This window comes from Ctenocephalides felis, unplaced genomic scaffold, assembly GCF_003426905.1.
Source record: "Ctenocephalides felis isolate EL2017-DRISC unplaced genomic scaffold, ASM342690v1 CF-g0.4_SCAFFOLD_01886, whole genome shotgun sequence".
Classification (NCBI taxonomy): domain Eukaryota; kingdom Metazoa; phylum Arthropoda; class Insecta; order Siphonaptera; family Pulicidae; genus Ctenocephalides; species Ctenocephalides felis.
In genome coordinates this window covers 149,992,613-150,006,502 of record NW_020538040.1, presented here as the reverse complement: position 1 = coordinate 150,006,502, position 13,890 = coordinate 149,992,613, and the positions used below count along the sequence as shown (strand labels likewise).

At 30.1% G+C, this 13,890-nt stretch overlaps 1 protein-coding gene and 1 long non-coding RNA gene across 2 annotated transcripts in view; one reads left to right on the top strand and one right to left on the bottom strand.

Moving 5' to 3' along the window:
- The window catches only part of LOC113374582 (PDZ domain-containing protein GIPC3), a 38,833-nt gene extending 31,191 nt beyond the window's left edge, over nucleotides 1-7,642 (bottom strand). Inside the window, exon 1 of the mRNA XM_026614565.1 lies at nucleotides 7,192-7,642. Within this exon, the coding sequence (XP_026470350.1) occupies nucleotides 7,192-7,464 (273 nt within the window). The 5' untranslated portion in view covers nucleotides 7,465-7,642. The remainder of the gene's footprint in view (nucleotides 1-7,191) is intronic.
- The window catches only part of LOC113374583, a 56,477-nt gene extending 43,764 nt beyond the window's left edge, over nucleotides 1-12,713 (top strand). Inside the window, exon 4 of the long non-coding RNA XR_003366999.1 lies at nucleotides 11,579-12,713. This is a non-coding gene — a long non-coding RNA (uncharacterized LOC113374583). The remainder of the gene's footprint in view (nucleotides 1-11,578) is intronic.
- The last annotated feature ends 1,177 nt before the right edge of the window (nucleotides 12,714-13,890 follow it).

The window sequence follows — 13,890 nt, the reverse complement described above, 5'->3', positions numbered from 1 at the left end:
TCTCGTTTTGATTACTTTTACGAGACAATCGGCAGAGCTGTTTCAGTTTCCGAATTAGCAGTATAATGCAAATATTTTTGTCCACGTTTCTGTCCAAAATCCTGGACCGATTTTGAAAATTTAAAAACCGTGTGATAGATATCAGTTTTTGGTAAAGACCAGTGGGGCTGTTTCTTCGCAATTAATTGTTTAATTTTTTGCGATTTTGGCGAAACTTTTATGATGATAAGGTTAGTGGCATTCACGAATATCCAGAAATATTGTATAAGGTCTACAACAAGAATCGGTTTAATTATGAAATTTCAAACGTGCTGTGCCAAACTTTCAAACTTACATCGTCACAATTTTAAAAGTTGCTAAATCTTAATTGTTATTAATTATGTTCATTATTTACACATATCGGGAAGTTTTTGCCGCATCCACCTAATTATATACAATATTTTGCCTTTTAGATTAATAAAAAAAACTTCGAATCTTCTCGAATTTATATTGTTCTAATTTTAATTATCTTTGGTAATTTTATCAAATAAATATCTTGTTTGATTTTTATCCGGCGTCGTGGTTTTTGTATACAAAGTTCCATAGGTATTATTCTGTCTATCCATCGTTTCAAATGACCGTTCCATTTTGATGCTTCAATTGACAACATATATTAAGGTAATCGATTCGTTTACCGATTATTGAGCGTTTTTGTTGTGTTATTGTATCTATTCTTTTATTAAATTTATTTTATTAAATCGGTTGTGATACTTCTTTTTTTGTTCAACGATTTTATTAATTTTCCAGTGAGCTGGGAGAAAATTAAATGAAATAGTAACTTAAACATTAATCTACATGGGAATACTGAAATATTGTCCTAATACGATGAATTAGAAGTCATAATTTTTTAGACAAAGTTGATAAGAAATTTTGGTATAATCTTTTTTGTATTCAATTTTTCTTTTCCTTTCTCTTTAGTATTTTGTCTTAATTAAGTTAGATTTTTTTTATCTGTATAATCATAACCCGAGCAGGACAGTTATGTTATGTTATGAGGGCGCTGACTTATAGCAATATTGGCAACTTGTTCTAGCACACATACTTCATCTTTCTTTATTTGGACCCTATCTCTAAATTATTATAGTTTAGCTGTTGTGGCGATTGTTACTTCCGACCTTGGCACAACTGTACTCAGTTTTCTACTATTATTGGTTAAGGAGAATTTAGTTTTTGCTTTGATTAATTATACTTTTATGAGCCATAATTGTTTAAAATCAACGATTATTAGTTATTAAATTCCTTTCAAGTCATTTTTAGGATCTATCTCATCTGTTATTTTTTATATTTTGATAACGGATAATACTTACACAATCTGTCTTACATTGGAATCAGCTGTAGAGTCATAAATAGTTGCTCTTTATAACCTGCTTTATAAATTATCTGTTTGCTTTTTTAATGATATCCTATTTAGATCAAATGCTATTTCTTGTTGCAATATTTCATAACATTCATGGAAAGAAACTATTACGATTACTTACTTATTATAAGATATATGAATCATGTTGAAAATATGTTTCTTATACATGTTTCTAACTTGTAATTTATGTGAGATTCTTAATGAGATCCTTATTTTCATTATTTTATTTTTATCTATATAATTATTCGTTAGATTTTTTATTTGATGTTGAAATATTATTATTTTCATCAATTATTTCCTTCGAAAATAAAATAACTAATTAAAAATTGTAAATTAAATATAGAATTACTTTTATACATATTGTTAAGGTATATAAGTTGAAATTGATTTTGTTGAATTATTTGTATATTGATAGAAGTTTAACTTTTAAGCACACAAGCACAAATATTAATTTGCTGAGTTACAAATTAAAACAATTATTTACCTCATCGTCAGTATCAAAGTATTTGATTGCATTGGCAATGAAAACATGATAGCTTTATCAGTTTTTATTAATAGCAATATTAATAAACAACTTTATGCTAGGAACTGTTTTTTTAAATAGGTATTAATATTATAGAATGTTCGTAAACAATAATTATTCATACGTTCGTAAACATGAATTATATGTTCGTGAACATTACGAACATTAAAATGTTACGAATTTTTACATTACATTAAAAATGTTACGAATTTTTTGAAAACTTTAAAATTTTTTAAATATCAACAATGTTCTGTTTTAATTCTTGGCGTGTTTGGGGAAATCCGATGGTTTTATGATAATGATTAATCATTCGTTAAATTATTAGTGAATTAGTATTTCAAGTGAATTATAATAATCTCTATACATATATACAATTACCCAAAGTTTTGCAAAAAAATGCACATTGTTAAAATCGGTCGTCCTACTATACTCATTATAAGTTTATTATAAATTTGTCCATATTTGCTTCAAATGCAGAACTTGGAATTCTCAAAACTTGCTTTTGACTCCTTTGCTCTATGCTAAAATGAATCGAATTTTATTTAAAAATCCAAAACTCAGTTGATGAAAATATGGCAGAAAAATTGCATCAAAAGATGCCACTTTACACTTTTATTTTGTAAGCATAATGCATCTATATTTTGTAAGGTCGGCCAATAAAAGCAGATGGTAATGAAACGTAGAGTTAGAAAAAATCATTATTGCATTTTTTTTTGCTAGTTGTCGATGCAAATCAATATATTTGCATATTTGTTCACAAGTAGGAAGTCCAAATTAATACTAGAAGAAAGTCGAGGAAATTCATTAATGTATAGTTTGTAAGGTATATGACAAAATTAAAAATATTTTTAACTTCCCGTAGGTTATGTGTAATCGTTCTAAAATCCAAAATGAAAATGTTTGCATATCTTCTGGACATATTGGCATATCATAGAAAAAATGGATGTGTGTGTGTATGTATGGATACAATTTTTTGTCCACGATTTCGGGCGCACGGATCAACCGATTTGAATAATTTAAAAAGGCATGCATGGAGACATGCTGATTAGTTTTTGGCCCAGGCAGGTCCACCTGTTTCGGAGATACGGAGCAAAGAGTTCAGAAAATAGAAACTAAGTTTTTGACAGATTAATTTACGTGTAATGTTGAATATAATAGCGGCTCTGCAGCGAAAACACACAATGTTTTTTGTACATTTTTTTTTTCGCTAATCTTAAACTTTGAAAATGGTGCCAGGGTTTCCTTGTCAGCGTGTGTTGCTTAATAATAATGTACGAATAATAGTCGATGGCGCGTCACACACGTCATTATCTGTCATGTATATCCTGGTGTCAAAATGTTTACATCTGATTAAAATATATTTGGAAATAGTGAGTCTGTACAGGATATGACATTATTGTATCAAGTTAACGGATTTGTTCTTTATGGCCTCACTTGACACATCACGAAGCCGATTGTCTTGCATATACATATTCACGAACAACAAACGAACCGAACGGTATTTCTAATGTTCTGTGACTTGTGCACATGATAGAGACATTGTTTTCATTTCGGTAACTGTTTTACATAATGTAAGATGAAATCTCTATATGAATCATTTAATGCTTTGCGACAAGTAATTTTATTGAAAAATTCAAACGCGTGCATGAAATATAACTGTTGTATTCTGATGTGGATGCATGAAAAAATTTGCATTTGACGAAGTGGATACACATATAGTAACTATGAATGGTAGTTATAATAAATTCACTTTATGCATCCGAACTATTGTGTTAATATTGTATTTTCTTTAACTATTGTTGAAACACATATTAACTTAAATTTTATTATATATCATGAGTGATGTCTAATTTCATTAATATTTGATTTAATACCAGTAAATTATCAGTTGATAACTGTACCTAAAAATATTTTTGATCTATATACATACGCGAGCAACGCGTCATTACCAAAGCAATCTAGAATATTTCTATGGATTGAAACAAATTAAACTACTAATATGACTATTTTTCTTTATTTAATATGTCGAGTAAGGGAGACTCGATAGATTTTTGTCGAGGAGGAAAGACAGGATACGGCTGTGCCAGGGCACGGTAGTGACAGTCTCCATAACAGATAAACTATACTGATTTTGACATAGGGTTCAAAAGGAGATGTTGTATGTTTGTTTGAACATGTTCCCATGTTTGCATTCAGTCTGTGCCTTACATTAACTTTTTAAAGTTTGATTTCTTTTAATAACTGTTACTTGTATCTAGATAGACCACTTTGTTTGTTATTTTGCTGTAAGAAGAACATTGGTATAGTAAATTACCAGCAATTAGTTTTTGCATAGATAATTTAGCTCAGTCATAACGATGATTTGTTCTCTAAAGTTGGCTTCGGTTGTGACATGTGGTTGTGGGTCTTGCCCTTTTCGGGTGAAGATTAAACATACAAGGAAAAATATAACTTAACTAACAATAAGACAAAATACGAAAGAGAAAAAGAAAGAAAAATTGGATACAAGAAAAGAAAGATTTCCCAAAGATTTCTTGTTAACTTTGTAAAGAAATTATTGTAGTTGTTATATTTTATTCGTATAAGCTTTGTTTAATTGTTTATGTTGTGTTGTGTTAAATATTAATGCTATTAACGACACCGAACGAATACTAATTATTTTATTACAAAGCAGAGAAAATTTTAATTTTTTCATAACTATAAATCTTCTAAAATAAAGATGCAAATGTTTTCTATTATGAAGCAATACTTGTACAACACTAAACTAAATCTTCAAATCTCTATAAAAACTTACATAAAGGTTTAAAAAAAAAGTAAATTCTTTAAATAATATACCATAAATATAATTGTAGAAACGGAGTAAAGTTTTATCTAACATAAGAATAATTCGGATTTGAACTTGAAAAAACGGATTAAAGCACTAAAATTAAATTCACACCAAACTAAATTATGCGTTTAGAAATCAACATTAGTTATAACATTTTATTCTTCAAAACTTAATAATAATCTATATATAAAGTGATACTTAATAGTACATTTTTGATATACCTGTATCTTTGGTTTTAATATCTATATATTCATTTAGGTGTTTGTGCAGATAGATAATGAAATGCCATTGATTATGAAAGGATGATTTGTTACAGATAGAGTTATCAAATAATATTATTGAATACGTTTTTAATGATATGATACGCTCATATAATATACGATAGTTAATACTTCAACCAACTTTCAATAAAGTTAGTTCAAGTATTAATAGATTAATTCAAATCAATTACGCATAATAGTTATATAAATAATTTTGTTAGTTAAGTTAGATTTTTTTTATCTGTTTAATCTTCGCCCGAAAAGAAAAAGAAATACATGTCACAATCGTACCCAACGCATTCTTTTGAAAACAAATATCAGTACGGTTGAGCTAAATTATCTAAGCAAAAACTAGTTGCTGATAAATAACTACTCACGCTTAATTTACAGCAAAATAAAAAAACGAAGTGATCTAACAATTAACAGTTGTTATTAGAAGAATCAAATATGAAAACTTTTGACGCTTTAAAAGCAATGCGGTCTACAGATCATGTTAATGTAAGGCGCTGACTCAATTCAGTAATGGAAACTTGCTCGAACAAACATACTTTATCTTTCTCCCTTTGGACCCTATTTCAAAATCAGTATACTTAAGCTGTTATGACGACTGTCACTACTACCGTATCCTAGCACAACTGTGTCGTCTCCTTTATTGTGATTTACGATTTTATTATCGTATATTTACTCTCAGACTATCTACTGGAATAGACAAATATGATGACTGGAATTATATCATCAATCATCTTTTTTATGTGCATGTATAACATTTTCAATCAGGAAATTATTATTTCAACTTTTCTTTCCGTTTTGAATATGACAAACATAAACTGCTTTTAGTTCAAATCGTGTAATAGTATGTTCTCAATGTAGTATACATAAACTTCCACATAACTTATGTTGGTAACTTGAAGTATTTTTATTTTTGTAATACCAACACAATAAAACGTTTGATGTTGTCGATAGCGTTTGTAAATATGATATTTGCAATACGAAGCAAAAATTTAAAAAAAAACGTGCCATGGAACATGAATTATCATTTTAAAAACGTGACATATTTTGAAATTTAAAACAACATATTGTAGATATGTATTGTAAAGTACATAGACAATATAATATCAAGAGCGAAATCGATGTGTTCGAGTTGCACCTCCACTTGAAAGTGTTATTTTTTAAATATAATAATTTACACCTATACTCGAATTAAATATAATACATAAGATATTCTATATTGAGAACAGATTATTGTATACCATCACACTTAAAACAGCAATATCACTACTCGTAAGAACAAGTTTATAGATTATTTTGTTGATTAAAGTTAAGAACAAATATAAAATTGTATTAACAATAGGATTTTGGCATACCGTACAATTAGAACAAAATTAATGTATGTATGTGAGTGTTCGAATACAAATTTTCGTCGGCGATTTTGTGATCAACCGATTTAAAGAATTCAAAAAATATTCGATTCGTATTGATGAGGAGACGTGCTGATTAGTCAGCAAAGGTAGGTTAGGTCCAGTCGTTCGAAAAGATACGGGGCAAAAAGCGTCAAAAATAGTAAATCAGTTTCTGAGGGTACGGAGCGTCCGATTTGAATGATTCAAAAAACATTTGATTTGTATTGACAGAATGAATATTTGATTAATAGTAAAAATAGTAAAAAAAAAAACACATTTGGCGGCTCAAACTTATCATTAGGCACATCATCAGATATTTTATAGAGGAATTATTAGAAGTATTTTCAAGGGTTTCAAAAATTTTAATGCTTTTTTAAAAATTGTAAGTTTTGGTACGGGAAGTTTCTGCAATTTGCCTTAAGGCACAATGTTATGCATCACTAGTTCAAATTGTAATTGAAATGGACAATTAGATAGTATATCAATAGAACTTGCGGTTAGTATTAGTGTTGTGTCAAAATCTACTAAAAGTTGTTTTTGCATTCAGCAATATTTAGAAAACAGCGCCATGAAAAAGTAAGAATGAAGTTTCATAAGCAAAACTAATGGAAATACATATACCTATAATACCGCAGATCAATTGAAACCTGCGAGGATCATACATACCACAATATCCCTCAGACACACTACACATGTTTTATTACACTGCGGCAAGAATAATCACTGATAACATATTTTACACACACTTAAATAGAAAATAACTCTATATATAAAACTCCACTTACATCCTCGACGGGAAAATCATAGCAGTCGGCAATTTTTTGATACAACTCCCTGACATTAGAAAATCCAGAAATAAGCCCGGTGGGGCTGCCGTGGGCTTGCTGGCAATGAAATACGAGCTGTTGCTGTTGTTTAACGTGTCCTGTCGACATTTCTTTAACCGAATTCACGCCGTTAACGTTCTTATGGGCCTGATAATTATGATCAGGTTGGTTCTGGTACTGCGCTTCGGTTGCCGTACCTTTCCCGTTTCTCTGTCTATTGAAAAAAGACATATTTTGGATGGCTCGATATCTTATCCTACACTTTTTTACCGATAAGAAAAAAAAATCTATATAAACCGATCCGCGATAATCTTGTCAAATTCGCTTACGAGCAGCGTGAGTTTTGCGGTGTCGCATATTCACTGCTAAGTTTTCACTGACATAACACTTTTTCCCACTCACACACGTGGAGACGAAGGTATCTCTTTGTGTTACTGATAAGAGACTAATTCAGAAAAATAATGAGCGATATGATATCGCTGGTTCGTGTGCCGCGGTTCGCACAGCCGACGATCTGATGTATGTTGATTGGACTCGCAGCCGCGGTGTACTGCCGAAGACAGGTGCATGCAGAACGAACGAGTGAGCGGCATTCGATCCCCCACACACGAATGCAATGCACTCTTTCTATAAGTTCAGGCCGCATTTGACGGTCATGCACAAATTCGACTCCATTCGACTTTCGGATAATTGACAACCCTCTATTGCACTAAAAATATATTTAAGGGGGTTGTTCTTTTTTTTACAAAAAATGCAAGGTATTTGTTTTTGTTTTCCTCGAAATGTATTTATCATAGAGACATGCGGCTTTTTTAAACAAAAATTACAAAATCATAGAATATTACGAAATTTTCTTTTTCTTTTTTTTTTGCTGTCATTTTTTAACCAGGGTGCGACAAAGTCGGCCTTGCAAAATCGATCTCTTTTCCTGAACACAGATAAATCCGTTGCGCATCGCCTGAAACAAAAAAAAAAAGAAACTACGTTGAAGAAGAAGTTTGAATCCAGTCCCCCTACCAAAATGAAGGAAAAAGCAAGAAGGAAAAAAATGGCAGCTATTTTTAAAAAAAGTGTTGAAAAAGGCCTTTTTTTGGGGTGAGAAGCTTCGCAAAAAATTTTTGCGTAATGTTATCAAGTTGTTTGAGGTAGGGGGACTAGGTATTGCAGTGGTGAACAATTTAAAAAAAATGCAAGTCGATCCGACTTGTAGTTTTTTTTTTAATTTGTGGCACCGCATTGAAAAAAGTCAATTTGAGAAAAACGTATTTAAAGTTTTTAATATAATGTACTAAATACACCATTTAATTTAACGTACTAGATACACCATTGTGTTCAAAAATGCTGACACATTAAAAAGGTCATGTATATGAGGTGTTATAATGAAAAAGAGAGCAGCTGGCATACAATAGCTCCGGAGCGATGAAAAAAACGCTTTCAGTGGATCTATATATATATATATATATATATATATATATATATATATATATATATACATATATATATATCTATAACTTCGTCAAAAAAATAGATATTGAGATTATTTTTTTTTAAATAATTATAAGGTTTTTAGCTTTCATAATATCAAAAAATTTCAAAATAGAAAAAAAAATAAAAACCGAACAACCCCCTTGAAGGATCAGGATCGACAACTTTTTATAAATCTACTTTTTCTCCTTTAATAATATTCTAAGTAAGATCTTTTGGATAACTGACAACCCTTTATTGCAACTACAAATATATTTAAAGGATCAGGATCGACAACTCTTTATAAATCTACTTTTCCTCCTATAATAATATTACGTTAGATCTGAACGCAAGTACTGGATATCTTTTATGTTGCTGTTGTTGTCAGATTATGGGGGATCAAACTAGTGGTGCATGGCATCGTTGGAACTTCCCGGACCAAATATTAAAATTTAAACTAGTGGGGTGCATGGCATTGTGCCTTAATTGCTGGAACTTCCCGTACCGTAATTGAAAATCTTGGTACGGAATCCAAAATGTGTACACATTATGATAATCTCCATAATATATCTGATAATTTGATGTGCATGAGTCCAATAAACATTTTTGACCGCCAAATGGCATTTTTTTAAGTTATTTTTATTAAGAGTCTGTAATCGCTGAACCTGGTTTCCCAAATATTCAATGTAAAAAATGTTTTTTGAATTATTAAAATCGGACGCGTGTTCCCGAAATCGTCGAATATTTGTATCCGCACACACACATACACACGCACACACATACATCCATTTTTTCTCAGGTAGGTCAAAATGTTCAGAAACCTTTGAAACGTCAAGATATATAAAAATTTTCATTTTCGATTTTTATTGCGATTACTATAACTTGCCTTACGGGAAGTTAAAAAAAGCTTATTTGTTTTAAAAAAAAATTGAAGAAAATTTATTTTTAAATTTTTCTAAAAAAATGACTTTTTTGAAAAAAATGAATTTTTCATTTTCATTCAACAGGTAACCAGGCATTTAATTTCTCTAAATTTCTAATTAATATTTAGAAATTTAGGAGGAAGTAATTAATAGTGGTCTAAATTAAATAATAATATAAAAGTAAATTTGATGGGGCAATTCTGCCGTAACAGAGCTCATAATATTGCGTTGCCATGGTAACGCTATGTTATGCTTATATCTTGGTAATGAAAACTGTGAAAATGTCTATCTATTTGCTGTGCGATCAGGCGTATTTTACATATAAACAGACAAGAAAGAATGTTATGATAACAGAATCTTTGATGATGCTTTTCACTACCAAGAAATAAGCATAACATAGCGTTGCCATGACAACGTTATGTTTTGAGCTCTGTTTTGGCAGAATCCACCATGAATGTAGGTATATCAGAACATTAATTTATTATAAAACTACGGTATTTAGCGAAGGTTTTGCCAGTCCAAACTGTAAATTCACAAAAAGCCAAGTTAAATAAATAAATACATAAACACATCACGTGTCACATTCCAATTTATCGATATTTCTCAAATAATTATGACTTTTTTGTGAGATAACGCATAAATCTTAATTTTATAACCATGTCAAGACAACCAATATCAATATTTATGACATTTGTTCGGCTCTTCCTGAACCTGATAAATAATAATAAAGAAAATTCTGCGCTAACTGGCCGCAATCAATCATTTCGAAGCGATATTATTTGTGTTTCTGATTGTAATTACGAAACTCAAAATCGTATAGAAAAAACAGAGGAATTACATTTAGACGCATTAGCGATAATAGTTTAATGATTCCTGATTAGATGTTGTTAAGTCCGATGAGAATTTTAGTATATTTCGAACAATGAATAAATATTATTGATAGAGAGAAAAAGGGAAAAACGGCGCCCAACTTCAAATGATGTATATAAACAATTGCAAAATCGAAAACAGCTAAAAATAACGCTACCAGAAGAAAATTTGCGAAAAGATATTAGGCACATTGGCTAATATTTTCTCGGATAAGAGAGAACGTTGTAAAAAGCCCGGTTATAAGGGAGTTTCGAAATTTAAATGCTTTAAATGCAATATTCATTCATTTATGTTTGAAGTCAATTGCGGACTGTTTTGCGGAATTACTGCGACTTAAGAGTCACATATTTAATATATTACAATAAAATCGTTTTTTTTTTGTATATATAGGCTTATAGTTACTGATTTTTTATATTCCTAATTTTTTTGGATTTAAAACAAAATTCGGCCTATAGAGTGTTGAGATAAATGCGCCCACTCAAATTAATCACAAAATAAAAACATTGAAAATGAAAATTTATATTAAAAAAATTATTCATAACTTGTCATGAATCTGTTCATTTTATAACTCAACACAAAATGAAAACACGTCTCCGGAATAGGAAGATAAGTTTTGTACTAACAAGCTGTAAGATTAATTTGAAGCAAAAATGGTGTGGCAACTTAACTTCTGAGAAAAGTTCGTGAGATACGCAATTCGAATATTTTTAACTTGAATTTAACATGATACAGAAAGCAATTAACACAATCAAATTCTTATTTGTTATTCTCATTATTTATGAGGTAACAAGATTTACTTCCATCACTCTTAGATAAGGGCTCTGCATCTAAACTTTATGTAATAAATATGCAGATTTATTTTCTTCATTTTACATCTATTATAGTATAATTGAATAAAAGGTTAAATGCATTTATCAATTTATTTTTATGGCAGTTTACAATATTAAATAGCAATATCTCTTAGCAATTTAAATGTAATACATTTATGCACTATTTCATATAAATTGTGTAAAAATTCATTACTCATAAGTTTTTATCCTGAAAAATGATTATTATATCTTATCATTTACGTTAATTTTATTTTGCAGTGCAAAACCGAACCAGGAATGGAATAAAATGAATAAATTTTTCGCAACATATCTAGAACAAAGATTCGTGAATAAGATTTCATCGAACCAACTTTTAGTTTACACCCAGACAAATCAATTGATTTTATCTGTTTTTATCATTTTATATAATAGCTCCTGCTAGTAATAACTTTTTGTTATTAAATAGCTCCTAAATTACCCATTGATGGATCAGATAAATAAAATACAGGTTGAATAAGTTATCGAAGAGTTTACAATATTTGAATTGCAATGAAAATATGGTTGGAAAACAGAACATTATTAGATTTTCTAAAAAATCACAACAAAAGGATTCCATTTACTGGTGTATTTCTTTTTAGATATAATGCTAAATAGTGGAGAAGTGAGAAACTTGGCAACTCACATGATGAAAATTTAATAAGCACACCGGCATCGAAAATATGTTTTATTAGTTTTCTGAGAGCTGGAAAAATTGAAAGAATAATATGTGTGCCAATAATATTAGGTGAACAAGTTTCCTATTTAAGGAAAATTACCACTTTATTATTAGACTTAGCCAATGTTCAATAAAATGAAATATCTAGTCGCTGGCCAGAAAAATTAACATAATCCGAAATAGTTGTTGAATCCAAAGCTGGTCCATTCATGGTTCCAACAACAGGTCAGATAATAACACCATCTTCATACCCTGATTCTTTATTTGTGGATTTCATATTGTAAAATCTAGATCCAGCTAGACCAATAAGGATCCATATGAGAAAATTTTGATAAGCATACCGGCTCAAAATATGCATTATCAAAAGATTTGTGTCACCTCAACATTGTCATTGTCATTCAAGAAGAAACAGTGTGTGAATAATATCAGGTTGTTGGGATTGTTGAATACGAAGCTGGGGGGGTCTAATTCATGGATTCGCCAACAAGTTAGATAATAACACCATCTTCAAATCGTGGTTCTTTACTTGTGGATTTTATATCAAATTTTCTAGACCTAAATCAGTCTAATTTGTGCAACTAATATTGGGCGAATATGCATCTCAGTTAATTAAATTTAATTCAAAACTATTTCCTGGCCCGAAAAATTATCGGAATTGATAGATCAGGAACTGTTTTTTTTTTTTGATGATTTTGCCGACTGGTCCGATAATTGCTTATTTTTCTTATCCTGGATGTTTACTTGTAGTCCAGACCAGAAAGTGAAAAATGTGATAAATTAAAGAAATATAATGATAAATTAAAATTATATGTAATCAAAATAACTCTTTTTACAAAAATAAAAGTTCATCATTCAAATAAATTGTTGTTTCCATGTTGTTAACTTGTTAAAGTGAACTGTATTTCATTTCAGCTGCCTTAAAATATTGTATCTTGTATAAATTAAATATTCACATGCTAAATAAAAATAAAATATAACAATTATAAAACTTACTGAAATTAGGTCGAAATTCTTCTATTTATGACAATGGTTAGCAACTAACGTTTGACGCAAGCAAAACAATAGAAAAAAGTATAAAACGAAATAGTGTTTCATTTTGTGATCATTCTGTTTTCTGTTTTTATTTATTTATTTTTTTAATATTTTATATATCATGATTATGAACGGCAAATAAAAAACAAATGAGATGTGTTAGTACATTGCTAAGATTTAAAATGTCAATCGGTCATCGGTCAGTGCATTTAATAAGGATACCGGGTATTATTCTTATATCTATTCTTATTGGGCCAGCGGTGGCGATTTCGGTTTGCGTGGGCTAGCAGCAACTAGTCCCAGGTTCGCTGGTTCGATTCCCTCTACCGCTGTAGCCCGACATCAGGCAGCTTTGATGTCAAATTTCCACTTGGGGTTATAGTAGATCACAATATAATTCCAAGTGGAAATCGTCCTTCGTGGACATAGCTGCAACATCCAATCACATGTTAACTATTAGACGTAAGAGCTAATAACAAAAATATCCCACACATAAGGGAATGGTAAATCGATGCATTGCCTCTTATGAAATAAGTAGTCATAATTCTTAACCAACAGCTTGTAGAACATATAAGAGTTCTAATTGCTGTTCAAACAATTACAAAAAAAATTGTCTTATTATTATATTGTCTAGGGGTCAGTGATAACTTCCAGATGGGACAAAAACAATCACCAACAAGAACGCCCAGTGGTACCAAGCATGTGATGATATCATATTCTAGGGTAGCAAAGTACCAAGAAGCAAGAAGTGTGTCAATTTTATTGAGATGCCCCTTAGTTTGTTCTCGCAAAATTAAATAAAATTTAATCACGTGATAAAGTCCATTTACTAAACAGTCCTAGG